Source organism: Stenella coeruleoalba (assembly GCF_951394435.1).
Source record: "Stenella coeruleoalba genome assembly, chromosome: 12".
NCBI lineage: Eukaryota > Metazoa > Chordata > Mammalia > Artiodactyla > Delphinidae > Stenella > Stenella coeruleoalba.
The window spans coordinates 83,218,863-83,246,405 of NC_137158.1; the positions used below are offsets into that span (position 1 = coordinate 83,218,863).

The 27,543-nt window shown below is 42.6% G+C and overlaps 1 protein-coding gene across 7 annotated transcripts in view; it reads left to right on the forward strand.

Moving 5' to 3' along the window:
- The window catches only part of MAP3K4 (mitogen-activated protein kinase kinase kinase 4), a 110,901-nt gene extending 85,386 nt beyond the window's left edge, over positions 1-25,515 (forward strand). For 3 of the 7 annotated variants that reach the window (XM_079939069.1, XM_079939071.1, XM_079939070.1), the window contains 16 exons: positions 1,125-1,286; positions 1,778-1,911; positions 2,449-2,527; positions 3,345-3,411; positions 6,635-6,731; positions 7,545-7,688; positions 10,930-11,030; positions 11,711-11,791; positions 14,806-14,997; positions 16,460-16,530; positions 17,325-17,441; positions 18,328-18,487; positions 20,316-20,438; positions 21,077-21,183; positions 23,067-23,246; positions 25,377-25,515. In XM_079939069.1, the coding sequence (XP_079795195.1) occupies positions 1,125-1,286; positions 1,778-1,911; positions 2,449-2,527; positions 3,345-3,411; positions 6,635-6,731; positions 7,545-7,688; positions 10,930-11,030; positions 11,711-11,791; positions 14,806-14,997; positions 16,460-16,530; positions 17,325-17,441; positions 18,328-18,487; positions 20,316-20,438; positions 21,077-21,183; positions 23,067-23,246; positions 25,377-25,397 (1,836 nt within the window). In that variant the 3' untranslated portion in view covers positions 25,398-25,515. Of the gene's footprint in view, positions 1-1,124; positions 1,287-1,777; positions 1,912-2,448; positions 2,528-3,344; positions 3,412-6,634; positions 6,732-7,544; positions 7,689-10,929; positions 11,031-11,710; positions 11,792-14,221; positions 14,998-16,459; positions 16,531-17,324; positions 17,442-17,532; positions 17,624-18,327; positions 18,488-20,315; positions 20,439-21,076; positions 21,184-23,066; positions 23,247-25,376 lie in introns of those variants that run through there. The other 4 variants (XM_079939072.1, XM_079939073.1, XM_079939074.1 and 1 more) reach the window with 3 other exon arrangements.
- The last annotated feature ends 2,028 nt before the right edge of the window (positions 25,516-27,543 follow it).

Genomic DNA, 27,543 nt, shown 5'->3' on the forward strand with positions numbered 1-27,543 from the left:
ACAGAGGAGGGAGAGATTAGATCCTCCTAGTAGCATCTGGGAATTGCTGCCATGGAGGCATTTCAGCTTGGGAGTATTTCAAAAGATGCAAATTGGGAAGGGACGAATAAGAGAAACATTTGGGCATTGGTGTGTGAGGATCAGGGTTATGAGAAGGCTCGCTGAATATCAGGCGGTCTGATTTGCTTGGATCTTGGTGTATACAGTGGAAAGTAGTGAGAGAGGAGGTTAGTAAAGTCAAGTGGGCAAAAATCAGGCTGTTGAGAGATTTTGGATGTCATCTTCTAAGCCCTGGCGAATTGTCAAAGATTTTGGAAGAATATTTTGGAATACTGTGTAGAGGAACTACCTGATAGAGACGTGTACATATGTGTGTGTTTAAGGGTGGGTGGAAAGGGAACCCAGTTTGGAGCTGTTGTACTATTAATTAGGGAAGACAACAAAGCTTGAGCTAGGGCAGGGTTTCTCAACCCCCATGCTGGTGACATTTTAGGTCAGTCAATAATTCTTAGTTTGGGGGGGCTGCCCTGTGTGTTGTAAGATGTCTGGCAGCATCCCTGGCCTCTGCACAGTAGATGCCAGTAGATTTCACAACACCCCCCCACCCCATGTTTGGACAACCAGAAATATCTCCAGACGTTGCCAGTGTCCCCTGGGGTGGTAACGTTGGTCTCGGTTGAGAACCCCTGAGCAGGGGGATAAGAAGGACAGTACGACTAATAACACTGTGGAGGTCATTTAGAAATCATAGTTCACTCTGTGGAATTGAAACCGTACTTACACTTGAGCAACCACCGAGGGGAGAAAACAACTGGTGGTTGATAGGCAGAAATATCGAAGCTGTAAGCATCTATTCAAAGACCACCTTGTAATTAGGCATCATATTTTAAATGGACTGTTTTCCTCTTGTCTTTCATAAGTTTTTAAGAATACCTAATAAAAATGAAAATACTAATTTTTTTCCTATTTTTGGTCATTCCTTTTGAATAACCAAAATAAATATGACTGGAATATATTACAATGGTCAATGTCTGTGTGATGATGAAAGAAATCTTCCTCTAAAATACAATAAGTATTGTGTGATTTGTTTCACTTTGGATTAATTGTGGTTTGGGATTCTTTAGAATGATGCATTAGAGCTTTGCAACAGAATAAGTGATGCCATTGACCGAGTGGACCACATGTTCACTTCAGAATTTGACGCTGAAGTTGATGAATCTGAATCTGCTACGTTGCAGCAGTATTATCGAGAAGCCATGATTCAAGGGTACAATTTTGGGTTCGAGGTAGGTACAAAATAAGAGGAAACACACAGTACAATTTTGCGATTGCTTTGTAACTTACTTACAGAAAGCATTAGGAATCTTGTACAGCAAATCTCATGATCTCATTATTGCAATCACAGCTTAGTCAAGAATGTCATCTTACATCCCTGTTGAATATCAGAAATGCTGGGTTACTTTTAAACTGTCAGATATTTACTCAGTTTTTATTTTGTGTTAGCAGCTATCCACTTACATTTAAAAACCTTCTTTAAGAGATGTTTAATATCATAAAAGCATATTCTTAATTTCAACTTATGAGGAAGACATTTGTGAAATTGCATTTTAAGACATTATTTTCTCTATAACTCTTCACACTCTTTTTAGAATATGTGAAGCTCATTGGCTTTTGCTTTTCGTTTTTAGAAAAATGGCATTTAAACAGCATTATGGTGTTTAGGTATTTGTATAATGGTTTTCTTCTTAATCTTGATATACGTGAAACCTTCTTACAGTATCATAAAGAAGTCGTTCGTTTGATGTCTGGCGAGTTTAGACAGAAGATAGGAGACAAGTATATAAGCTTTGCCCGGAAATGGATGAATTACGTCCTGACTAAATGTGAGAGTGGTAGAGGGACAAGACCCAGGTAATGACCACGTAGGGTGGCTCCTTCATGAGCCATGTGGGGTTGCTGATACTTCATTCTTATATTTTATGTGGGATTTCTGAGCAGATGACACAAAAAGCATTTTGAACTCTTTGGTGATCAGTGTTTTTCTTCCTTTTTTTAAAAAACAAACCTATTTACATAGAAACCCCCATAACTCTTGGAAAACTTTTTCTTTTGTAATTGTTCCAAAATGAGTTATCTTTAAGCAGTTCACATTCTCCCTGGACAGGTCTTCCTGCTTGCTAATCTTCTTTTCTCCTTCATGAAATTTAAGCCTCTTATTTAGTGTAAATGGAAAAGAAATTGGTAACCTGTTCCTTTACTAAAAAGCTATTTGTCTTTCTCAAAACATGATGTAAACTTACTCAACACGAGGCAGATGACAGAGACACAAATGCGTTTTGTCCTAGATGGTAATTTTCCAATCAGATTACTTTTCAGGGTTGTATAGACTAAAATGACTATGGCGTTTGCTTGATTGTTCTGTGACTCTTGAACTTTTCCTCGTGACAGGTGGGCAACTCAAGGTTTTGACTTCCTGCAAGCCATTGAACCTGCTTTCATTTCAGCTTTACCAGAAGATGACTTCCTGGTATGGGATATTCTAAAGTGTTTTTCCTTAAAAAAAACCCAAATAAGTTGATCACTCTCTATTTCTGATGGTGTATCTTTTTATTAATTTAAAAGCGGTTCTGAAATATTTTCACATAATTGTCATGATAATGCCGAGAGGTTAAAGCACTAATAGCAGAGTAGGGCGTTCAGTGCTCTTTTTATAACAGTGTTGTCCAGCTGACCACGTCAGTGTACGGTTGTTCGTGCAGCCTGGCACTTACAAAACACGTGTCGGTTTTGTATTTTGTAAAGTGCCGCTGCTTTTTAGCAGCTCCATGAAGAGCAAGGAATAGCTGTTTCACTTCAGTGTTAGTCGCCGTGCAGCACGCGGGATATTAGTTCCCCAACCAGGAGTTGAACCCACGCCCGCTGCAGTGGAAGCACAGAGTTTTAGCCACTGGACCGCCAGGCAAGTCCAGTGTGCGTCATTATAGAGCATAATGGCAAATGTTAAGTATTACCACCAGTATCCAGATAAATTCCATCAGATCAGAAAGATGTTTTTCAAATGTGAAGTCACTCATTTTGGCCTCCAAATAGTAGAGGAGATTACAGGAGTCCTTTGCTTGTGTACATCATTGCATTATGGGGAGCTGATAAAAAATGGAATTGTATATTATCTTAAATTATGTACGATTTACGTTTATACCTATTTTCTTTTAAACTAACTTTGAAAATATTTACTTAAGGATAGCCTGTTTTCTTTTAAATATACCGAAAGCCTAATTTGTGCGACTTCTATAATTGAGTGTACATTTTTTCTCTTTTCCTTTTCCATTTCCTTTGGTTTCTAGAGTTTACAAGCCCTGATGAATGAATGCATTGGCCATGTAATAGGAAAGCCACACAGTCCTATTACAGGTTTGTACCTTGGTAAGAAAACAGTTAGAGTGTCTCTCCCAGAACCTACTGGTTTGGGTGAGCACATTGTCTCATCATTGCAGTTATTTAAAATGCTATAGAGGTTCTCTGAGAATATTCAGGAAAATGACAATGAATTTAACAGGAAGATTAAAATGCAAGCACAAGGTGGTCTATGCTTGCCCACAGTATTTAGTTAGCTACAGGTTTTTTCTTGTTACACCAACACTCTCATTCTGTTCTCCCCCCTAAATTCTTTTCCCCTGGGGAGGAGAGACTTAGAGAAATAGTTGTCTGGTAAGAAGCAAGGCCTTTCTTGCTGCAGGTGGGTGAGTATAATTGTTCTGCCCTTCCTTTCTCACCTTTTGAAGGAGAATGAGTCTGTTTTCTTCACAGCTTTCCAAAGTACCCATTCCTCACTAATGTAGGAAATTCCTAATTGCTCCCCCCCATTCCTATTTGGTGTTACTTGAAAAAGAAAAAAGTTAAGTTCTGCTATAATATACTTAAATTACTGTTTTCAGTTCCAGTCGATATGTAGCTTTACAGTGTATGTTGAAACTTTAAAACAAAATATGTATCAGAAAACAGCTGTCTTACCCTATTCTTGAGATAGTAAACCAAAGCAAAACTATATTTATATGTAATAAACAACCAAAACTGAAAACTTAGAAATCTTAAACATTTCATTTACACAAAAGAAAATAATTCATGAATGGTAAATTTATCGAGCAGCAGCTATATCTTAAAGGGTACTTGCTAGCCACTGAAAGTTTAGTAGACCAGGTCTTAATGCTTGATTTCTTTAATCTTTAAAATTCACCCAGTTTATACCTCTTTTTCTCCCAAGGCTGCTATGAAATGAAAGTTATCATTTATAAAACTATTTGAACATTTTATATAAAACGTGCTATATTCTCATCGATCTTTTGATTAAGCGTATTATCATAAATACTTTGAGTTTCTGATTTCCCAAAATATTTCTCTCAGAATACATGATAAATAATTCAGTAAAAATTACTTCTTTGAAGTATTTTATTACATAAGGAATCATTTTCATTGTAGAAAAACATTGCAGCGTAGAAAATGTATGTAGTAAACACAAATGTAGAAAAATATTACAAAGGGAAAAAAACCTCATACCCACATAGTCCACAGGTCGTCACTGCTAGCATGTGAGCCGCTGACTCTGCCTGGCCCCACACTGCGGGCGGGACAGTCGGTTCGCAGCACTCTCTGTGGGCACGACTTGGCCTTCGTCCTCTCAGCCACTGGGATGGTGGAAACTGCACTGGACGGAGAGCCAGGTTGCCTGGCAGTTGAGTGACCTGGGGCTGCTCACTGAACATCTTTGCGCCTCCCCTACTAATGCTTAAAATCAGATGCTAATGAGGGTTCAATACTGTAATGACATTTTGTAAATTGTAGCGTTCTACACATGGCAGGAGTCAGCATTTGGTTTTGTGCTCTTTCCTTACAAGAGGAATTAATGACAGTGAGAGCACGTTGTTGTCGTTGTTGCTGCTTACTCTTTTCTTTCCCCCTGCTCTACCCTCATAAGGATGGGTAGATAGACACTCTGTCATTGTAAGCAGATGGTAAGAGTCTGGTATAGAACCTTCTATATTTTCTGTATACTCATATAGTTACACGGACGCATTCTACTGCACCTTCCTTTATGCCCATATAATCACGCAAGCACAGATGCCATTGTTTTTTTTCCTGCCATTTACTGTATAAAAATTGGATCACATTGGATATTAATCTCTGACAATTGTAGAAATCCCTCCATGTCAACAAGTATAGATCCAATTCATTCTCTTTAGTGGCTACATTGTGTCCATTGTGGTTATTCTACAATTCTTTCCACCATTTCCTTATTTGTTTGGTTAGTTTTGCCATGAAAAACATCTTTATGATAAATGTTCACCACTAGTGAAATTTGAGCATCTATTTGATGTTTATTGGCCATTTGGATTTTCTTTTCAATGAAGTAGCACAGTTTTGTAACAGTTAGATATACATACTCTTAAAAGAAATGTTCTGTTTCATGAATGAAGAATGTTAAACTTGGGTGTGTGTGTTTTAACAGAATGTCTTTATTTTTATACCCTCATGGGAAAATTTTGTAGTAATTTTGGACTCAGTAGTTCTCAGTACGTTTGCTGCATTAGAGACATCAGCATTCTCACCAAATCGTTTTTGTTTTTTCTTTTTTTTTGTGTGTGTGTGTGTGTTTTTTCTTTTTGCCTTTGAATTTGCCTATTGAATTACTTCCATTTAAGGTTGTGATAGTTGAGATAATGAGCCAGAGATACAAATTGCCTGGGTTTCTTCATAACAATTACTTGATTTTTGTTTTGCAAGTTTTCCCTTCAGATCTCTGCGTTTTTGGTACTCCTCTCTCTCCTGTGTAGTGTTATTAAAAGTAAACAAAAACCATGAAGAAGTATTTTCAATTAGGATAAACATATTTAGAATAAAACATATATATGTAGACTAAAATTATTAACGTGAAGAGAAAATATGACATTTAAAAAAAAACTAGGGAGGGTTAAAACAAAGTTAAAAATCAGAGGAAAACATGTTAGGGAGAAATAGGCAAAATATATCATATTCATGACTAGTTACATTTAGTCATTGGGGAAGTAGAATTGTCAGCATTTTTGTAATTGCTAGGTAAGGTCTCTTTCTAAATTTTGGTTAAAATTTTATCTAGTTTTTAAATTTTGTTTTAAATCTTATCCATATTTACCTTCTACCAGAATATTTAAAAGAAGAAGAGAAGAAAACATGTTCTGAAAAGAATAATCAATTTAAACCCGTGTCCATCCTCCTGATTTGCTTTAAAGGAATTAAATAAAACTCCCAGTACTCAGGAAAATGACAGTGACCTCTCCCCAACTCAGAACCTATTGAAGTATCACCCCTGACCAGAATCTTTTTAAAAGTTCAGACAACATAAGGAACTTTTTAGTGGAGAAATGCCACAGAAACCACATTTTCATCTGTCTCTAAAATGTGTAATATAATTTTATTAACTTTCAAAAAGTGACATTTTCCCAGCATTTGTGTATGTAGTACGATTTTCTTACTTATATAAATGGTTTTATTTTGATCACCAGCAAAAGTAAGCCACCTCCCATTTCCACTGAATTGCCTGGTTTTCCAGTTTTCTGCTGACCCCTTAACAAGTTGCGTTTGTCGCTCTTTTCACTGGCAGCCATTCATCGGAACAGCCCCCGTCCTGTGAAGGTACCGCGATGCCATAGCGACCCTCCTAACCCGCATCTGATTATCCCAACTCCAGAGGGATTCAGGTATTTGGTGCTTGTCTAGTTGTTTGCTTTCTGGGTTCTTCTCTGATGTGCGTGCTGACGCTCAAGAGCTGCTGATGCTTGCTCTGATACCAAATACTGTTTTCTGTGTTCTTGTTTATACATTTTCAAAAGCTCTTATTTTCGTTATCTTGAAGACGTACCACAGTGCCTTAGTTACAAAAGAAGACCTGCAAGTTTAAAACAGACTTGCACCTTTCAAGATAACTTAGTTTCTCAGCTTATTTATAACCTCAAGCTACTAAATGCTTTCCAGCTTTGGAATAATTCTTTCTTTTCCTTTCTTTGAAAAATAACTTTAGCAAAACAAATTTGAGTGTGCATAGCATGGTAAACATTTGAAAAAAGGAACTAAATGTCATTTTAAAAGTGGAGAAAAAACTGGAGTGATCCTTCCAGTCTTGACTTTTATGTGTGTATGTAACTACGAAGCAAATTAAATTCTAAAGTGAGTTCGGAAACTCTAGTACATTCAAAATACTTACTTTGAATGTGGTGGCATTTCTGCATCTTGAAGTAGTGAGCATCTTTTCTCCCCTGTATAATCAGTTTTTAAAAGTTTATTTTTTTTTACATTACTTGCTAGGAAAGGACCACAATTATTGTTGAAAATAATTAGTTCGAAATTAGTTATTTTTCTTTTTCATACCTAGACCTGAATCTCAAAGAACAGTTTGCATTTTATATTTGAAAATTATTTTTGGCTTCCTCACCTGACTTTATTTTTAATGGAAACCACGTGAGAGCCCATCCGCTGTCTCACCTGTGTTCCTGAAGCTCTTCTTCTCCTCCCAGCACCCGGAGCGTGCCTGCGGACACGCGGAGCCTCAGCAGCCCCGCCGCTGCCACTGTCACTGCCACCGCCGCCAGCGGTCGCCCCGGCCCCTCCGGCAGCGACTCTGCGCCGCCCAAACCCATCAGCAGTGCCCATGAGACCAGGTAGTCTCCCGACCAGCATCACGTCTCCTCCCCCCGCCCCCGGGTGCGCGGCCGCCGTGACCTCAGCTTTGGGGATGTGTCCCGGGACACGTGGGGCCTGCTTCCCCGCGGTGTGTGACGCTCAGGGGCCCTCCGTGGGGGGTCGTGGTCCCAAGGCTCCAGCACAAGTCGGTAATTGCCTGATGTTTACATTTCTTTGGCACAAATGTTAACCACAGTGGCTAGAGTCTCTGCTCATAATAACCATGAAGAGAGTGTCAGGGGAAAGGGCCCAGGACCCGGTCCACCGATAGGAGAGTTGGCAAATAGCGCCTTTCCTGAGGAGTTTCTGAGGAGTCGCTCAAAGGTGACTTCTAGGTAATACCATGAGGTGGTGATTTGTTTTTCTAAGAGGATTACTTTTCTCACTCGGTTTCCTAATTTATACAGTTGTTGATGAGAAGTGGTTTATAGTAGTGGAAAAATGAGCTCATGTGGTTTGTATCTCATATGGAGACTAGATCATTACTGGAGAGAGCCGTCAGATGTCTGGCAGGCTCCGGAAAAATTTAAGTCTCTGGCATGAAGTCTTTTGTAGAAGTACGGAGGCTGTGGCAGTTCTTCCCATTCTGGCTGGGTTTCTTTTTTGGGGGGGGGGCAGGGAGGGTAGAGGATTTCATCAAGGTCTCATATGCTTAATGGAGAAAGGACATTTGGTGGCCCTTAATTCCCCCCTTGTGCCTGGTAGAATGGGCACCGTCACTATTCTCATCTTCCCATAAGGGTGATGATAGAGTCGAACAAAACTGACCAAAACAGATGCAATCTTGAGAGAACTCAGTGCTCTGTATCCTGCTCCTAAGAAAAAATCCTAGTATGTTGGCAGAAACATGACACATGCTTTTAGAATTTCAAATAGACTAAAATATTTTTAGACAGTTTATAAGTCTAAAATTTCTACAGATAGTTCCATTTTTCTCATTCACTAAAATAATTAATATTCCTAATTTTTAGCGACAACTGTCTATAACCTAAAAAAATGCTGAAGTACTTTACAGCTTAAGCAGTCCACTAAAAAAATTAACAATTAACGTTGAACAGATTCCCACTTACCCTCTGCTTCTCACGTTTAGAACATTTCACGGCAGACATTTCCACATGTGCTTCATGTCCCTGCGGGGGGTTGAAACTGTCTTTATTCTTAATGCAGTAAGGGAAGCGATGTGCCCTAAAACGCAGTCATAGTTGAGGAGAAGAGTCAGCCGGGACTGTGGTTCACACGCAGTTTCTCCCCAGCAGGAGGTTTCGTGAACTCTGGTTGAGGCTTTTATACGTTGGTGGTGTGTGCGTTGAATGTACTTGAGTATAGAAGTTAAAATACGTGCAGTCGGCCTCTCCCCGCGTTTTGTCCCCCAGGCTTTGCATTACGTAGTTTCTCAGCATGTTTTGAGCAGCATTTCAGAAGTGCTCTTCGTTTATGCTTTAGGACAATCCTTGAGATTTAGAAATTTTACTTCCATTGTAACATGCCATCTTGAAGGCCTTTGTTCACAGAGGAATAAAGTGATCTGTCCTTCCTGGCGGTGTGTGGGGCCGTAGGTACAGAACAGCAGAGCCGTGAGGGTGTGCAGAGCCGCGGGTTGTCAGCCTCCCGGCCGCCTCCAGCCTTAACCCTGTGGCCCAGCCTCCCGCGCCTGTGCAGGGGCCACACGTGCCCCTCAGCCGGGGTCTCCGAGCAGCCCTGGGCCGTGAACAGGCTGTGAGGAGGCAGGGTGGTACCTGCGCTTTCTGACGTCGGCAGGCGTGTGTGCAGCCCTTGCCTGTCTTAGAGATACGTCAGCCACGGTGAAATGTTACTTTGCCCCACAGCTTCTGATAAATATTTTGATTCGATACAGTTTGACTTAGGAAATAGTCTGGGCTTCAGTTATTTTACCGTTGTTTAGAAAACATTTTTGCAGTGTTCTCCTCACTGGAGCTGCCTCTTACTGGTCTGCAAGAGCTGATTGTTCATTTTTCAGGAATCCTGCAAGCCAGTTGTTACGCCACGGAAATTGTTGAAGTCTATACCCTGCCGCTCCCCCTGCAACTGGTTGTTAAAACGTTCACCCGTGCATCACTTCATCTAAGTGTGTTTTCTTGCCTGTTACACTGGCAAAAATGTGAGGATGTCGAATTGGCTAATCTTCTCTCTGGGAAATCAGGAAACTAGAAATGTTGAGTGGCTTCTCCGTGGTCCCAGGCTTTGGCACAGCTTAGGAGTGGGATGTGTTTCTTCACTTCAGCATCAGTGGTTTTTCCAGGAAACAGTGCCAAGACTCTTTGATGAACTAATGGCAGTGGAAGGTGTCCCCCTCACTTCAGACTTAGCAAGTACTATACCAGATTTGAGAGTTTAGGGAAATGCCAAAGCAGTGCATACTTCATAATTTGTGGATGTCTGTCCAGTAGACCATGTTGCTTTAAACCTACTCAGTCTATAATAAAAAAGAGCATAAATGCTACCATACTTCATTATATCATTCATTTAAAAATAATATGCACTAAACTTGTTAATAGACTAACACTGTATTTATTTTGGATGATTTGAATTATAATTTTAACACTTTCCCTTATTTAATTCTGGGCTTTATTTAATCTTTATGGATTCATTCTGGATTGCTGAACACTTTTTCTGGAAAAGCAGCAAAGTCACTTTGCCCTTTATATGTTAAGCTTCCTGCTCTTCTGCACTTTTGCTTGCCTACTGCTTGAGAAATTGCTAGGTATTCCCTTACATTTGCTCGTTAAGAGATTTGAGCTCTTTGAATCATGTAATGATCTTAGCACTTCAAATAGAATTAAGTACATAAATAGAATGTGATGATTTTAAATATTAGCCAGATTCGGCTCATAATTTTGATCCATCCTGGGCTTAAGTTACGGCGCTTTCAGCCCATGTCAGTAACACTTCAGTAAATACTGTTTTTATTTTTGTTGCTGTTTTTAACATAAAACGATATAGGATGCAGTCAGGTTCTCATGCGTTCTCCTTCCAGACTCCAGGGACAGGTGTCTCAGTAGGAGCACTGCTACTTTGGGAGAATAATTCTTGGTTTGGGACTGTCCTTTGTGTTATCCTTTACCCACTAGATGCCAGGTGTTCTTGGGGGGGGGGGGAAGTTACCCCCAGTTTAGAATCACTGCTCTGGAAGAATCTCACAGATCATTCATTTTGAGTTCCATTGAATTGATAGCTTAATTTTTAAAAATATTAAAACAGGGGTTCCAGCGTCCCTGAGAATGATCGATTGGCTTCCATAGCGGCCGAATTGCAGTTTAGGTCCCTGAGTCGTCACTCGAGCCCCACCGAGGAGCGAGATGGTGAGTGTGTAAGGTGTCACCTGCATCTCCAGTCAGCCTAACCGTTTGTCTCAGTCCACCAGCTTCTGCTGTTAAGGCCTTTTAAAAGAAACGAAGTAAAGGAGTGACAGAGCCCTGTGAGAAGGATTAGTGCTGAACACATTGGCTTTTTAATGTCTTTTTAGCTATATTTGCATTTTTTCTTTTTGTTGCTAAATAATTTTAAAAAGTTATTATTCCTGGTATTTTAATTGTTGAGCACGCTTATTCACTTTAAAAATATAAATTGGCACTGTGCTTGTTGATATGCTGAAGTTTTATTATAATGCAGAACTAGGAGTCTTTGCTCAGAAACCACATGGTTGCTCCTGCGGTAGCTCTGCTGGGCTCCTGGGCAGGGCCTCGGGAGGGGGGCCCCCAGAGAATCCAGTTTCTGCTCAGTATTCTAAGGTCTGTTACTTGTGGAAAGTTTTTGTGGTTAAAGTCCTGTAACTCCATTAACAAGTTTTTAGCTTGGTGAAATTTGCTATAAATGATTGTAGAGACAGCTTTTCACACTCACCTCAAAGAGAAAGTAACCACCAGGAATGACAGGTTGATGGTAACTAATCATCGCTACTCACTGTTTCAGTCTTGCTCTGAATTAAATAAGCTTATTTGTTTTATAAGTCTTAATTTGTATGGAAAAATACTTTCTGCAGAACCAGCGTATCCAAAAGGTGATTCAAGTGGGTCAACTCGAAGAAGTTGGGAACTTCGGACACTTATCAGTCAGACTAAGGGTAAGAGAAAGAATGTTGAACTTAACACGTTTAAGCATAAGGTGAGCAGTTTCAGCTGAAATACGCTTTAGCTTGTGAATTATTAGACCTTCTACGTTAATGTTTTGTGATCTTTTTTAGAACTCTGACATCACTTTGATGTGTTTGTGTGCATTTCCTATTTCTTACAAACTCCTTTGGAGCAGGAACACGTCTCACTCAGTTTTGCATTCTTTAAGCCGTGCGATGGTTCATTTTATATGTCACCTGGGTGGGCCCTTAGCATAATTCTTTATACATGGTAGGAATATGATAAATATCTGTGAAGTGAGTAGCCGTGTATTTCTTATGCTAAGAGGCTGGAGAAAGCATTCGTCTTATAAAGCAGTCCATCAGTGTGAACCCGAAGAATAAACAGCAGGAAAGTCCGTGGTCTGGCACAGGACGCTCTCACGTACTCTTCGTCACAGCAGTGGTGAATCATGGGCAGGATAGAACCTGTTCTCCTTCTGTAAATGATAAAAGTTTCTGAGGGGCTAGATAATTTGGCCGAGGTCGTCGTAAGTCAGAGCTGGGACCAGACTGCACTCCTTCTGCCTTCAGGCCGGGCTCTTCCCACCACAGCTCCCCTTCGGAAAGTGTGAAACTGAGCAGCAGAAGAGCCATCACCGGGCCTGGAGCGGTCAGGAGGGGTTCCAGGGAGGGCTGAGGCTTGGGCTGGCCCCTGAAGGAAAGAGGTCTGCCTCAGGCCAAGAGGAGAAGTACCCAATGAGAAACACATCTGGAGGCCCAGCGACTGAAGAACAGACCAGCCGGCCTGGCCTGGCCCGGCCCGGCCTGGATAGTGTAGATGTAAATGGAGGTGGAACTGAAAGGGTAGGGGAGACCTGATCACGGCCAGTCTTCAGCGATGGGCTAGGTGATCAAGGCCTTACCCAGCGATGGTGGGCAGCCCCTGAAGTCTCTTGAGCTGGAAAGCCTCTTACGTTCAGGGAGTGCGAGGGTGGGGTTAGGAGGACACTGAGGAAGCTTTAACCTGCTCGCCTGAATTGGGGAGGAAGGTAGGGAGAAGGGCTAGAACGCCGTTGTAGTGATACAGTGGAAAATAAGATGCTGGACTAAGGGGATTTTAAAAAAGCCATGGAAGCAAACACAGCCGTGATGCCACATTGGACAGGCCTGGGCAGCTTAGGTGCGGTGGAGGGTTGCGAGTTCGGCGGAGGTTTCCTCGGCTTGAGCCTGGGGACAGGGCAGAGGGTCCCTCCAGGGGCTCTCACATAACTGGTAGGTCCCACGGATACCAGGTCTTTGTGATAATTTTCAAAACAAATACTTTGTTGTCAAGTGAATTTGGGAACTCTTGGGAGAGTTACAGTTGACACTGACCTATTAAACACTGGGAAATCTTGAGAAATGTTTACTGTTAAAAAAAAATAGGCCTTTCCCAGAAATATTTGACAGTGGAGCCCACGACCTCACAGCTATGAAATCTTATTCAATGCTGAATAGACGCGATGTGTCATGTACTGAGGTAAGGGAAACAAGGATCCGTGTTTTTAAGAAATGATTGTAGTCAGACACTGTAATTGGGCCGTTATAAAGCTCTGGGAACTTCTCTTCTCAAAGTAACCGTTCAGCCGTCACAGTCCTCAGTGATCTCTTAGACAGAAGATTCAGGCTCTCAGATGGCCCGTTAGGGACAGGATGAGAAATGTGGTAGTGGAGATGTGTGTAAAGAAAGCAGTGCTTTTCACATTATGGGTTTTGACCCTTTAGTGGGTTGTAAAATCAGCACTAAAAAAGAAACAGGGCTTCCCTGGCGGCGCAGTGGTTGAGAGTCCGCCTGCCGATGCCGGGACGTGGGTTCATGCCCCGATCCGGGAGGATCCCACATGCCGCGGAGCGGCTGGGCCCGTGAGCCATGGCCGCTGAGCCTGCGCGTCCGGAGCCTGTGTTCTGCAGCGGAAGAGGCCACAACAGTGAGAGGCCCGCGTACCGCAAACAAACAAACAAACAAACAAAAAAACTGGACAGAATCCTAGTCACATGTAGAAAGAGTGTGTTTCACGAAACTGTCGTTTTAGATATCTATTTGTGTAAAAGATATTTCTTACTGTAAATCATGAGAAAATATGTTGGAGAAATAGAGATAGCTTGATGGGAAAATAAGGAATAATAATAACAATCACTAAAATTTACTAAATATTTTAATATTCCGGGCACTGGGCTAAATGCTTTATGTGCGTGATTTCATTAAATTCTCACAGTATCTCTGAATGAGGTATATTATTACCTTCATTTCACAGATTAGGAATTTGATGTATAAAGAAGTTAACTAACTTGCTGATTGTCAAACACCTAGAAAATGGTGAAGCCAGGGTTTTATTCCAGGGATTCTGATTCCAGAGCCCTTACTCTAGAGAAAGGAAAACTTAATTTCCTTCCCAACAGAGACGCTTCCTGGAAGAGGTGTAGTACTTCTGCAGAGCTCTGACAGCGAGAAGACAGGAGAGTGTGAGCAAGGGGATGGGGTGAGAAGCGGTTTGGGGTGACCCACAGAGGCTTTTCAGCTGGGCTGGTCCAGAGCCGGTTGTAGGAGAAGGGAACCGAGAAGGGAGCCTGCATGCACAGTGGCCTCGGACTTCCGGTAAACAAGTCATGATGAACTGTGAAATAAATTATGCGGGAAAAGAACACAATCCGATTTTACGTTTTAGTAAGAGAATTCTGGTCACTGAGAGCGGATTGGAGAGAGGAGACAGGCGGGTGGTTCCTGCAGAGTCTAACCAACACTCTTGCTACAGGAAATCATTGATTGTGTCTGAGTAGCTTCTGTTTTATGTGCATATTACTGTAGTGGGTGGTATACTCTGAAGTTGCTAGGTTTTGATGGACTTTAATTCACCTGCTGTGTATCTGAATAGATAATGCTGTGCTGGAGTGCTAATGTCTGTTGCTCTGTTTTTATTATTATTTGCTGGAAATTGACTTGATTATAGTGGTTGGGACGACTGAGTTTGCACTTCTCCCTGCAGATACTGCTTCTAGGCAAGGACCCATAGAAGCTATTCAGAAGTCAGTCCGACTGTTCGAAGAAAAGAGATATCGAGAAATGAGGAGAAAGAATATCATTGGTCAAGTTTGTGATACCCCTAAGTCTTATGACAATGTTATGCACGTTGGCTTGAGGAAGGTGACCTTTAAGTGGCAAAGAGGAAACAAAATTGGTAAGGAAACTAAAGAACATGACACAAAGATTGTCTCTGTTAGAAATAGCAATAGTTACACTTCTTTAGGTTAAATCTTACATGGTTGGTCCTTTTCTCTTAGGGAGGTGGCAAATATACATTGTATCTTTTGCAGAGGGGTTTGGTTTTTGTTTCATTTGTAAAGTGTTTTCTAAGAACAATACAAAAGAGACTTTAGAAAGAGAGTTTTCAGTGGTTCATTCAATGGAATGGTTTTGCCTGGTAACTCCAGAAGTTGCCAGTGGAGAACCACGCAACTTTTACCCATTTGTTCTAGTTTGTATTCTTTTTATCTTATTCCCACAAGATTATTATTGAAGCGAGACTGGATACAAATTAAGACGGGACAGTCTTTTCTAAAACATCAATTAATTTCCAAGTGAAACAGTTTCTTGTAAAATAACTAGTGATAAGATTGTGTGAGAGAAGGAGATGATTATGTTTCAGATCTTTCCCCCATTTAAATGCATTTATCTGGACTTCCCTGGTGGCGCAGTGGTTAAGAATCCACCTGCCAATGCAGGGGACACAGGTTTGAGCCCAGGTCTGGGAAGATCCCACATGCTGCGGAGCAACTAAGCCCATGTACCACAACTACTGAGCCTGCGTGCCACAACTTCTGAAGCCTGCTTACCTAAGCCCGTGCTCTGCAACAAGAGAAGCCCGCGCAGTGCAATGAAGAGTAGCCCCCGCTCGCCGTAACTAGAGAAAGTCCGCGTGCAGCCATGAAGACCCAACGCAGCCAAAAATAAATTAAAAAAAAAACAAAACTCTCATTTAAAAATAAATAAATGCATTTATCTGTTGAGCATTTAGGTCTGAAGAAGCAAACAAAGTTGTAATACAAGACTCTGGGAGCCTCAGGACATTGAAGTTTTCGTAGAGCTATCAGGGAAGACACACTGAAAAGAATCAAGTCCTTTATAAATTGTATTAATTCTTGTTTTCAGTCTTATTCAGCCATATATCCCCTTAGTTTAATGTCCCAAAAGGTGTGTTAGTAGAATATCCCACTAATATCCCACACGCCTGGCCATACAGCAATGAGGTGCATTGAGACGACAGTCAGGCTTACTCCTGGCCACTAGCCTTGCCCGCCCACCTCGCCCAGACCTCCTTGAGGGCCACAGGGGCTCAGAGGTGTGCACTAGGGGACTTAGTACTCACCTTCATGCCTCTTCTGGGGTTTGCCAGTCAGTTCTACTCTATTCACAGGCATTTACAGGTAAGACATAGTGAAAAGATTGCTTAAGACTTCAGTTATTACGGTTATTAGGGAACATTCAGAAACCGTTTAGATCTTGAAGTAGTAGACTATAGTAAGCATGGTTATAGATACATGAATACAGATTTGGAATTGGAAGAGGTTATTGTACGTTTCAGTGAGTTACAGTGGCCTGGCTTCGGTGGCTGAGAGCAGCTCATTTGTTCCTGTTCACAGGGGAAGGGCAGTATGGGAAGGTCTATACCTGTATCAACGTGGACACCGGTGAACTGATGGCCATGAAGGAGGTGGGTGCTGCAGCCCTCTGGGGGCCTTGTTGTCTGAGGCCTCCGTGTGGTAGAGATTTGGAAGCGAAACTTGTGTTTATGAGGTTAGAGCTGGCCTAAGTGCTTCCATAGTGAGTCGTCTAGGCCTGAGGTCCGCTTCTTAGCATTTACACCATTGGGACCAAGAGGGGACTTGAGCGGGGTTGGGGGTGGGATTTGTGATAAGGTTCAGAAACGAACAGCTTTTTATCTGCTGGAGGTAGAAAGCAGGAGCAGGGAGCGCCTGAAGAAGGCCCCGGCGGGGGGGCACCGAGGGCCGTGGAGGGTGAGGCTAGAGCCGCGCGACCGTTGGTCCCCGAGTGGCTGTGAGGGGCAGCGGGCACATGTGGCCCCTCCTCAACCCCTGCGGCATCTCCCATCTTCCCTGTGCGGCACTTACCCGCGCTGCTTTATGGCCTCATTCCCACGTGGCTGTAAACTTCGTGAGGGCAGAATCTTATCTCCTCTTTTTATCTTGCCCAGAACCTAAACACCTGTGATTGCTTCCTGAATCACAGGCATGTTTCATGTTTTGGTTAATTCAGTCTGTAGTTATGAAAATGATCCCACTAGCTGTTATCTGCCCACATATTCTAAAGCAGGCGTGTTTAATTCAACAAGGAGGAGGAAGCCTGGCAGTGAAGTCACAAACACACTGACCATGGTGCCGTGGGGCTGGACAGCGGACATGTCAGCATCCCAGCCCTTGCATTCAAAGTCGGCGTCTTTCTAGCTTGTGACATTGCCAACAGTAATCAACAGTTTTCCTTTTCCAGATTCGCTTTCAACCTAATGACCACAAAACTATCAAGGAAACGGCAGACGAACTGAAAATCTTCGAAGGCATCAAGCACCCCAATCTGGTTCGGTATTTTGGTGTGGAGCTGCATAGGGTAAGCCAGCTTTGATCACACTGTTTGGTGTGAGCGGTCAGTGAGGGCACAGATGGAGTCCTGTCCTACATCACAGGTCTTCTCATTTCAGAGCACAGTAACTTTGCCTAATTATCAGGAAATCTCCATGAGTTACATCATTTCTGCCTTCTCTCTGAAACTAGAGGAGTTCTTCCTAAAATGTAAGTTGTAGACTGTAGTCATTAACCCGACATTATAAAGCACTGAAACCCATCCTGCCAACCAGAAGATTTCTCTAATGCCCCTTACACAGCTGTGGGTCGCTTTTTTTTCCTTCCATTTTTTACTGAACCACTGTTGAGTACATTGTTCGGTAACGTTTTTTCTCTTACATGTATTTAAGGAACCATTGTGAAATGAGAGAAAATTAAGACCTCAGATTCTTTTCCCCCTTGTGTTTAGAGATAAACACTTTGAGGGAAAGAGGATAACCTGGAGCGTCTTGGTGGAATATGAGCTTCTGGGGAATTTGGATATTGGTGATTTTTTACGTTTTTCACAGATAAATTCATATCTGAAAAGGATGTGTTTCAGTACTTAATAATATATTTATAGGGACAGCCCTGTTGTCCCTGTCTGAGATTATATAGCGGACTGAATTTCAGAGGATTATAGACATTTATCACCTGTGAGTTGGAGATGTTCTTATCCCAACTAGCTGTATAATTCCAGACAGAGGAGGCAGGCAGAGACACGGCTGTAGGGGAGTTAGAAATGACCGTTTTAAGACGAATTCAGTATTCAGGATGGCAAGTGTAGCATACCATTAGAAAGGAGAGTCCTCTGGGGTGTGGCCAGTGAAGCGTTCCAGGTTCTTCACTTAGTGTCCACGTAAACACAAGGCTGCATTTGATTCCTCCCGCAGGAAGAAATGTACATCTTCATGGAGTACTGTGACGAGGGTACCTTAGAGGAGGTGTCGAGGCTGGGACTTCAGGAGCACGTCATCAGGCTGTATTCTAAGCAGATCACCGTTGCAATCAATGTCCTCCACGAGCATGGCATAGTTCACCGTGACGTTAAAGGTAATGCCCACATTCGGCTCCCCGCCAGAGCCAGCTGTGCCCAGCACACGGCGGCTGCCCCCATGTCGCTTCTTCCCACGCCCGCACATCACTTCTCTACAAAGAAATACCTTTACTTGAAGTAGTCTTCTGTAAAGAACCCAGCATTAAGAAACTGTGCAGGACACATGTCTCTGTCTAGGAGGGTATAAGTCCGCTGTTCTGTTCAGCACTGCTTTTAGCCAAATCTATTACCCCCGAAATGAAACTTGCTGTTTTGTAGGCTGATTTCGCCTGCCCTGTGTATTTACTAGACATTCGTGCTCAGAGCATCCTTTCTTTTCCTTGTGTCAAGAACCTCGTGTATTTATATATAAACGTCGTGAATATGTAAAGTGACGGTGAATCAGGAATGCCGGTGTAAGTTACGATGTGCAGCTGAGCTTGGGGAGACGTGGACGGGGTTTATTTACAGCACCCTCCTCCAGTGTAGAGTTCTGCTAAAGATCGATTTGGTCACGCTGACTAAAAGTTCTGTTCCCTTCTCACGTGTGGTGAGTAGCCATGCTTCTGTCCCAGAACTGTCCCTCTTGCGTTTACCTTAACCACACTGTGCCCCTGACCTCTGTATTTGGGAGTCTTGGGGATAATTAAAGTGACAAATTAGCTTTGTCTCTAATGGCCCTAGACTGAAGGATTCCACTCTGTCCCATAATCTGAGGCCAGGCATTCGCCTCAGAGCGGGCTGGGTTACCCCTCACCTGCTCTGCTGGGTGGAAGGATTGTCCGCGCTCTCTAAGGCGGCTCCTCCTGAATCCCCAGCATGCCCCAGTCCTGCTGCCTGCCCGCCCGTCCGCCGCATTGCTTTGCTGTCTGGGATCATTCTGGGCATTTGCTTCAATGGCTCTGGGTCAGGCCATGGCATTGCCTGTTTCCAGTTGTTCTGACACAGATTCCATGCTCATGGAATGGTACCTTCATGTCGTTGGCCACGGCCATAAAGAGAATCCCTCAGAGTCCCTGAGTCAAGTCCGCCCACGTGCATCCTTGGGACATTCTTTATAGCTCCTCGTGTCTGAGAGTGTGGGCCTGGGAGCTGGCTCCGGAATCACGCAGTTAGCGCCGTGCGCTCCTCAGGCTGTGAGGACCAGCGGATCGCAGCTCATCGCGTGGCTTGCTGTCTAAAGTGAGGGGCTCCGTGTCACTTTTGGAAGGAGGTGCCGTCGACACGTAGCGCTGAGCCGTGCCACTCGGTTGGAGTGGCTGCGGCCGGTAGCCTCTGGAGGAGGCAGAGCCGCCCTGGGAGATGAGCGGTAACCCCGGGTTCCAACTGGAGTACAGGCCGGGCCTGTGTACCGCTTGCGGAGATGTGAGACAGTCACAGAACGTGCTTTTCAGGCAGTCTGAAATCATTCCAATGGTGGCCTCGGGTACAGCTCTGCAGACCAGCATCGTGTGTGCCAGGTCTTGTCTACACGTTGCTTTCTGTTGCAGGCGCTGCTGATCGTATATAAACTTAATTTTCAGGGACTGTGGCCACAAGCATTTGTGTTTTATGTGTACTTTCTCTTTAAGTATCTCCCTGGGTTTTTAATGTTAGAATTTATGCGTGTATTTCAGTTCAGAATGTATTGGTCAGAGCTATCTGCACTGATACTAAAGTGTCTTCGCTGTGTTTTAACATTTGTGAGTAAGGCTTAAAATCTTTCTATGATTACACTTTGCAAGTGAAGTTTCGTAAGTCTTTATAACTTCTGTGAATCAAGTTCCTGATGGTTCAGGTTACCGTGTAAACTTTAAAGTGCCTGCGTTGTGTTGTAGAGGCTCACAACTCCTTATTTCTTGTTAGGTGCCAACATCTTCCTTACCTCATCTGGACTGATCAAGCTGGGAGATTTTGGATGTTCAGTAAAGCTTAAAAACAATGCTCAGACCATGCCTGGGGAGGTGAATAGCACGCTGGGGACAGCAGGTGGGTCCGGCTAGATCTGTCTTTGCATCGGGGCTTACTCCAGTGTGCTGGGACCCCGGCTTTCCCTTTTCCTCCTGGTCAGCAGACGTGGAGAGCAGGTGAGGGCATCTAACCAGACGGGGGAGGAGCCACCCTTGAAAGCGCTTGTCAGATTGGGAAATCACTTTTCTCCCTCAGACTTAAAGGAGGGAAGAAAGGCCTCTTTTCTTCCCAGAAAAACCTTGTCATTCACGTTGGGTTTATTAAAACTACTCTAGTCAAAACAACATGTTTAAATGGTGATTATTTGACTGTTTAGAAACACGTCATAAAATTCTACATCCTCCTTTGCAGGTTAAATTTCATATTCTCATTGCAGATACAATTTACCTGAATATTTGCATGTTCAGAATTGTCTTTTAGAAGATATTTTGGCTCCTAAAATGTTCATCCGAGAAATTGATTTGAAATATTTATTTTCAAGTTTTGATGTTTCTTAGTATGTAATTCAGAGAAAGTTCCTCCCCCCCCACCCCCGAACAAATTAGTTGTTTCTTCTATGTGGAATATTAAGCGACATTAGTGTATTGCTTGGCTCTCGTACTACATGGTGCTATATTTATAACCCATTCTTATCACCATATCTGTGACTTTTAAAGCATACATGGCCCCAGAAGTCATCACTCGCGCCAAAGGAGAAGGCCACGGGCGTGCGGCCGACATCTGGAGTCTGGGGTGTGTCGTCATAGAGATGGTGACTGGCAAGGTGAGCAGAGCCTGCACCGGGGGCAGGGGGACCTGAGGAGGGCACTTTACGTTAACAGAGCAGTAACTGTGGTCTTACTATCATTATGAATACTGTGGACACATTTCCTGCAAAATAGAGAACATGACCCGTCAAAAGATAAGTAAGTTAAGACAAGTGACAAACTAGGGACCAAATATTTATAACATACATGACTTAGAGAATTCCTCAGAGGAACAAAAAAAAGCATAATTCTCAAAACACAGAATTAAGCAGCTGTGAAAAGAAACAGGAAGTTGAAAACTTATGTCTCCACAAAGACTGGCACAAGAATGCCCGTATCAGCTTTATTCATAATAGCCAAAACTTGGAAGCCACCAAGATATCTTTCAAATGGATAAACTGTGGTAATCTACGTGAGGGAATACTGTACAGCAACCAAAAGAAATTGGGCCGTGAAATGACATGGAGAAACCTTAAAAGCACATTGCTGGGCTTCCCTGGTGGTGCAGTGGTTGAGAGCCCGCCTGCCGATGCAGGGGACACGGGTTCGTGCCCTGGTCCGGGAAGATCCCACATGCCACAGAGCGGCTGGGCCCGTGAGCCATGGCCGCTGAGCCTGCGCGTGCGGAGCCTGTGCTCCGCAACGGGAGAGGCCACAACAGTGAGAGGCCCGCGTACCGCAAAAAAAAAAAAAAAGCATATTGCTAAGTGAAAGAAACCAATCTGGGGAATTCCCTGCTGGTGCAGTGGTTAGGACTTGGCACTTTCACTGCTGAGGGTGCGGGTTCGATACCTGGTCGGGGAACTAAGATCCTGCAAGACTCGAGGCATGGCCAAAAAAAGAAACAAGCCAATCTGAAAACACCACGTACCGTATGATTCCAACTATATGACATTCCAGAAGAGGCAAAACGATAAAGGCAGTAAAAGATCAGTGGTTGCCAGGGCCTCTGGGAGAGGGAGGGAAGGACAGATAGGTAGAGCACAAGCGTTTGCAGGGCAGTGAAACTGTTGTGTATGACACAGTATCTGAAAATTGATCTTCTGATGAAGACACCACTAATGAAAAATTCTACAAATATATAGAGGCACAGCGTGTGTGGGGGTGTAGCCATTACTCATAAAGCAAAAAAGTTAGAAACCTCTTAAGTGTTACTAGTAGGAAATTATTATATAGCTATACCTCGCAGCTGCTGAAAATAAGTGCTTAGTAACTATTAGCTAATATTATTTCTATTAGCGTTAACATAGAAAGATGCCCATGATATCTGTTATTTCAGTCAAGCCATGCATTAGAAAAAGAACAAGTTCTCACATTGAAGAACATATATCTCAATAACTAAACGATGGTCCACAAATTAGAATGCCGTACAAACTCAGTCCTTTCCCCCATGAATCTCATTTCCCTGTAATCATAATAAAATAAGCTTTGCAAATTATCAATAATTGGATGCCGATTATTCAACAGTGTGGCATATTAAACATCCCTGTATGATAGCTGTTGAATTTTGTTTGACATTTTTATATTATTTTATGTTACATTTTTTATTTACATGATGATGGCATCTAGATAATACTGGACTAATTGGACACCTAAATGGGGTAGGCAGACTATGCTCACCACCTGGTTTTGTAAATAAAGTTTTATTGGCACATGGTCATACCCATTCCTTTATTATATTATAGCCTAAGGCTGCTTTCACGCTACAGTGGGAGAATTGAATAGGTGTGACAGAGACCATATGGCCTGCAAGCCTAAAATAGTTACTGTTTGGCCCTTTAAGTAAAAGTTTGCCGGCCTCAATATGTATCAACGTTGAGATGCCTAAAAAGAGATTGGGCAGTTGCATTTCTGTATGGCCATGTAGTATTGAAACCTGATTTTTTTTTTCTGTTTTTAGAGACCTTGGCATGAATATGAGCACAACTTTCAGATTATGTACAAAGTGGGAATGGGGCATAAGCCACCAATCCCTGAAAGATTAAGCCCAGAAGGAAAGGACTTCCTTTCTCACTGCCTAGAAAGCGAGCCCAGGATGAGGTGGACGGCCAGCCAGCTCCTCGACCATTCCTTCGTCAAGGTTTGGCAGATTGTTGTGTAGCCCTCTCCTTGTTCAAGTATTTGAGTTTTGATCGCATCTGGCACTTAAGGAAATTTGGAGACTTAAATATAAAATATCTATATCTGAAATGGGAAGAAACTAAATGTATTATGCTGGGGAATTTTGTATGTTTTTTCTTTTGGAAAATGTTCGTCGAGGTTCTCCTCCTTGATCCATTTGGATGGTTTGAGGTGCACTTGGGACTATTAAATGGAATTTTAAATGGGGCTGGATGAAAGGCACAATTTTCCCTCTTTTAGAGTACACAGGTTAGTAACAACAAACCTCTACTGGGAGAGTAGAGACAGGGGAGTAATGACTAAGCATTATGTTAAGAGCTGTGATAATGGTATATATGCCATGTTGTAGGGTCACTGAAAAGAGGAATTTAATCCAGTTGGGTAATCCCAGCTATTACTCTTTTTTTTCTTTTTACTCTTTTTATTTTTGGCTGTGTTGGGTCTTCCTTGTGGTGAGCGGGGGCTACTCTTTGTTGAGGTGCGCGGGCTTCTCATTGCGGTGGCTTTTCTCGTTGCGGAGCCTGGGCTCTAGGCGCGTGGGCTTCAGTAGTTGTGGCGCACAGGCTTAGTTGCTCCTCGACATGTGGGATCTTCTCGGACCAGGGCTCGAACCCGGGTCCCCTGCATTGGCAGGCGGATTCTTCCCTGGTGGCGCAGTGGTTAAGAAAGTCCCTATTAACTTTCTTTAGAGTGAGATGCCTGAGCTGTTTGGGAGGGTTTAGCCAGGTCAGGAAACGCAGGGAGGAGTATGGCGGACAGAATGGAAGAGACATGGAAAGGCTCACCCCTAAGAGGGTGAAGCACCCAAAGAACTGTGTATTGGGACATACTGATGGAGCACAGGATGTGGAAAGTGGCAAAACATAAGGCTGGGAAAGTAAGCAGGGACCACATGAAGGGATTTCAGTTTTATTGTAAGCATGACATGCTTAAATTGTGTTTTAGAACAGTCACTCTGGAGGTGAGAGGCTAGTTGGGAAGCTGCTGACACAGCTGCTGGGCTGGGAGTGGGAGGTCAGGGGTGAGTCACCAGCCGTATATAGGAGTGAGAATGGCCGTGAGTGAGTAACTGATGGGATGTGAAGGGTGCGTGACGGGGAGGAGTCCAGGACGGCTTCCGGGCTCTGGCTTGTGTCACCAGGTTATCGAGATTCCATTTGCCAAGATAGGTAAAGAGGGCATCTGGTTGAGGGTTGCGTCGGGAGATGATGGTCTCCTCTTTGGTAGATTGAGTTCGAGGCGTATTTGGAATATCTGTTGGGGGATTTTAGACAGGCATTTGGATATTTTGGACTGGCACTCGAGAGAACTGGGATAGGATACGGATTTGAGAGAGAGAAATATTGCTGGGAGAGCATTTAGAGGAGACATGGAATGAGAGTGGAAACCTGGAGAAAACATTTACAGGGTCCTGCAGAGGAGTTCCTGATACAGGAAAGGAAGATTCAAGAGAGGGGTCACATTATTTCTGGGTGAGTGAAATTAAGTAATCAATAGCTGGATATGCTGCATAGATATTAGGGATTTGTAATTAAATAAAAATGTATTCTTTATAAAGTATATAAGCAATTTTTATTGACATTGTACAAATATGTTCTTTTTTTAATGTATTAAGCCTTTTAAAAAAAATTTTATTTATTTATTTTTGGCTGTGTTGGGTCTTCGTTTCTGTGTGAGGGCTTTCTCTAGTTGCGGCGAGCGGGGGCCACTCTTCATTGCGGTGCACGGGCCTCTCACTATCGCGGCCTCTCTTGTTGAGGAGCACAGGCTCAGTCGTGGCTCACGGGCCTAGTTGCTCTGTGGCATGTGGGATCTTCCCAGACCAGGGCTCGAACCCGTGTCCCCTGCATCGGCAGGCGGACTCTCAACCACTGCGCCACCAGGGAAGCCCCACAAATACCTTCTTAAAAATGCTTTCAATAGTCAATTCATAGAGCAGTAACTTAGCACTGACATTTCATTGCATTGATTACGGCTTTGCTCTGTGCCAGGCACAGTGCTGGGAGCATCAAGATGCACTGATACGACTTACCTGTAAATCTTACATGTGGCATGAATAGGGTTCAGCTCTCTCCTGCCTTCCTCACAGGTTTGCACAGATGAAGAATGAAGCTAATCAGTCTGTGGCCTAGTAGTGTGTGTACTCGGAAAATTCTCTTAATCACTACTGTATGTAATATTTACATAAAGACTGTGCTGAGAAGCAGTATAAGCCTTTTTAACCTTCCAAGACTGAAGACTGCACAGGTGACAAGCGTCACTTCTCCTGCTGCTCCCGTTTGTTCGACGTGGCACGGGGCCTTCCTGAGTGATGGTGTCCACGAGGTAAAGAAGCTGCATGTTAAGTGCCATTACTACTGTACACGGACCATCACCTCCGTCACCTCTGTTTCTCGGGTGACTGAGAACCGTGACATCAGTGTAGTATTTTTGACCTTTCTAGGTTCAAAAGCAGTTGTAGTGTTATCAGGCGTCCTGGGCCTTGTTAATCTCTTGTTTGTCGAGTGCACTGACTGTGAAACCTTACCTGTTGTTGTTGTTGTTGGCAAGCCACAGGTTTGTTATGCAAAAGGCTGATTAATGAAATTTAAGAAAAAGGTTCTTTTTTCAATAAATGGTTTATTTTAGGAAAGCTCAGTTATATTGTCTTTTAATGGTTATCAGCTTCAGAGCCAACACATTATCTGATACAGAGGTCTGTCCTTGTCACTCATGTGTTCCTCAACAGAAGGGGTACAATCAAGTGTGCTGAAGGTGGGCGCTGGGTTAGGAGTTCCTTTAGGGTCTAGAATCTCCTTGCTGCAAAGGGAAAGAGAGAAATGAAACAACACTAAGGATGTAAGAGGCCCTTTTAAATCTTTGTATATTAACTGCAAGTTTATAACAGATAAAAGTTTAAGCCTTGTTATCACATGTTGGCGGCTCAGTTTATTTTCATATCAAGATGTATAGGTACTGGGTCAATGTAAATACTGCTGAATAATCTCTTGACAAGAAAGCATCTTTTTCAGAATGTAAATATTTCAGCAGTTAGTTTTCTAAAACAGCCCAAATTATATGTCATTGATGGTGTTCTTTTCTTTCTTTCTGCTATTAAATTTTTTTAAAGATTGACCTTAAAGCTTCCTGAAATCTTTTTAGAGGATATCTGACTCATTCCTTACACGTAGCAGCTGACTCTGGACAAGTAATTTCTCAAGTAGGTTCTGTATTCACCTTCCCTCCAGAGTAGTAGGTCCCCTCACATAGAAATTAATGTCCTTGAGAAAGCTGGCATCACGGAAGGATTTATACAGACACTTAGATTTTTTTTTTTCAGTAGAATTTTTTTTCAGTGTTTTTAAATGGCTTTTTGAGGTATAATTTACCAATATGTAATATTTAAAGTATACAGTTCAGTGATTTTTAGGATAGTTATATAGTGTACAGCCATCATCATAATCCACCTTAGAACAATTCCATTACCCCAGAAAGAAAGCTCTTGTCCATTTGCAGGCACTCGTCACTCCTACCCCCAGCCTTAGGCAGCCACTGAGCCACTTACTGTCTCTATAGATGTGCCTGTTCTGGACATTTAATATAATGGTCTTTTGTGTCTGGCTTCTTTCACTTAGTATGATAATTCTAAGGTTTATGCATGTTACAGCATTGTGTTAATACTTCATTCCTTTTCATTGCTGAATATTATTCCGCTGTATGGATATGCCACATGATTTATTTATTCATTTACTACTTCCACTTTTTGGTTATTATGAATGATGCTGCTCTGAACACTTGCGTACAAGTCTTTGTGTGGACCTATATTTTCCTTTCTCTTGAGAGTGGAACTGCTGGCTCATATGGTAAATCCATGTTCAGTTTTTTAACAAACTGTCAAACTGCTTCCAAAGTGGCTGCATTGTCTTAATTCCCAACCAGCAACACAAGAGAGTTCTAGCTTCTCCATACCTTTGCCAACACTTAATATTGTCTTTCTTTTTGTAATAGCCATTCTAGTAGATGTCAAGTGTTATCTCATTGTACTTTTGATCTGCATTTCTCTGACCATGGTGAGCATTTCTTGTGCTTGTTGGCCATTCATATATCTTCTTTGGTGAAGTGTCTATGTGAATCTTTTGCCCATTTTTATATTGGGTTATTTGTCTTCTTATTGAGTTGTGAGAGATTTTTATATATTCTGGATACAAGTCTTTACTAGATATTTGATTTGCAAATGTTTGTTTTTTCCCCCAGTCTGTGGCTTGTCTTTTCACATT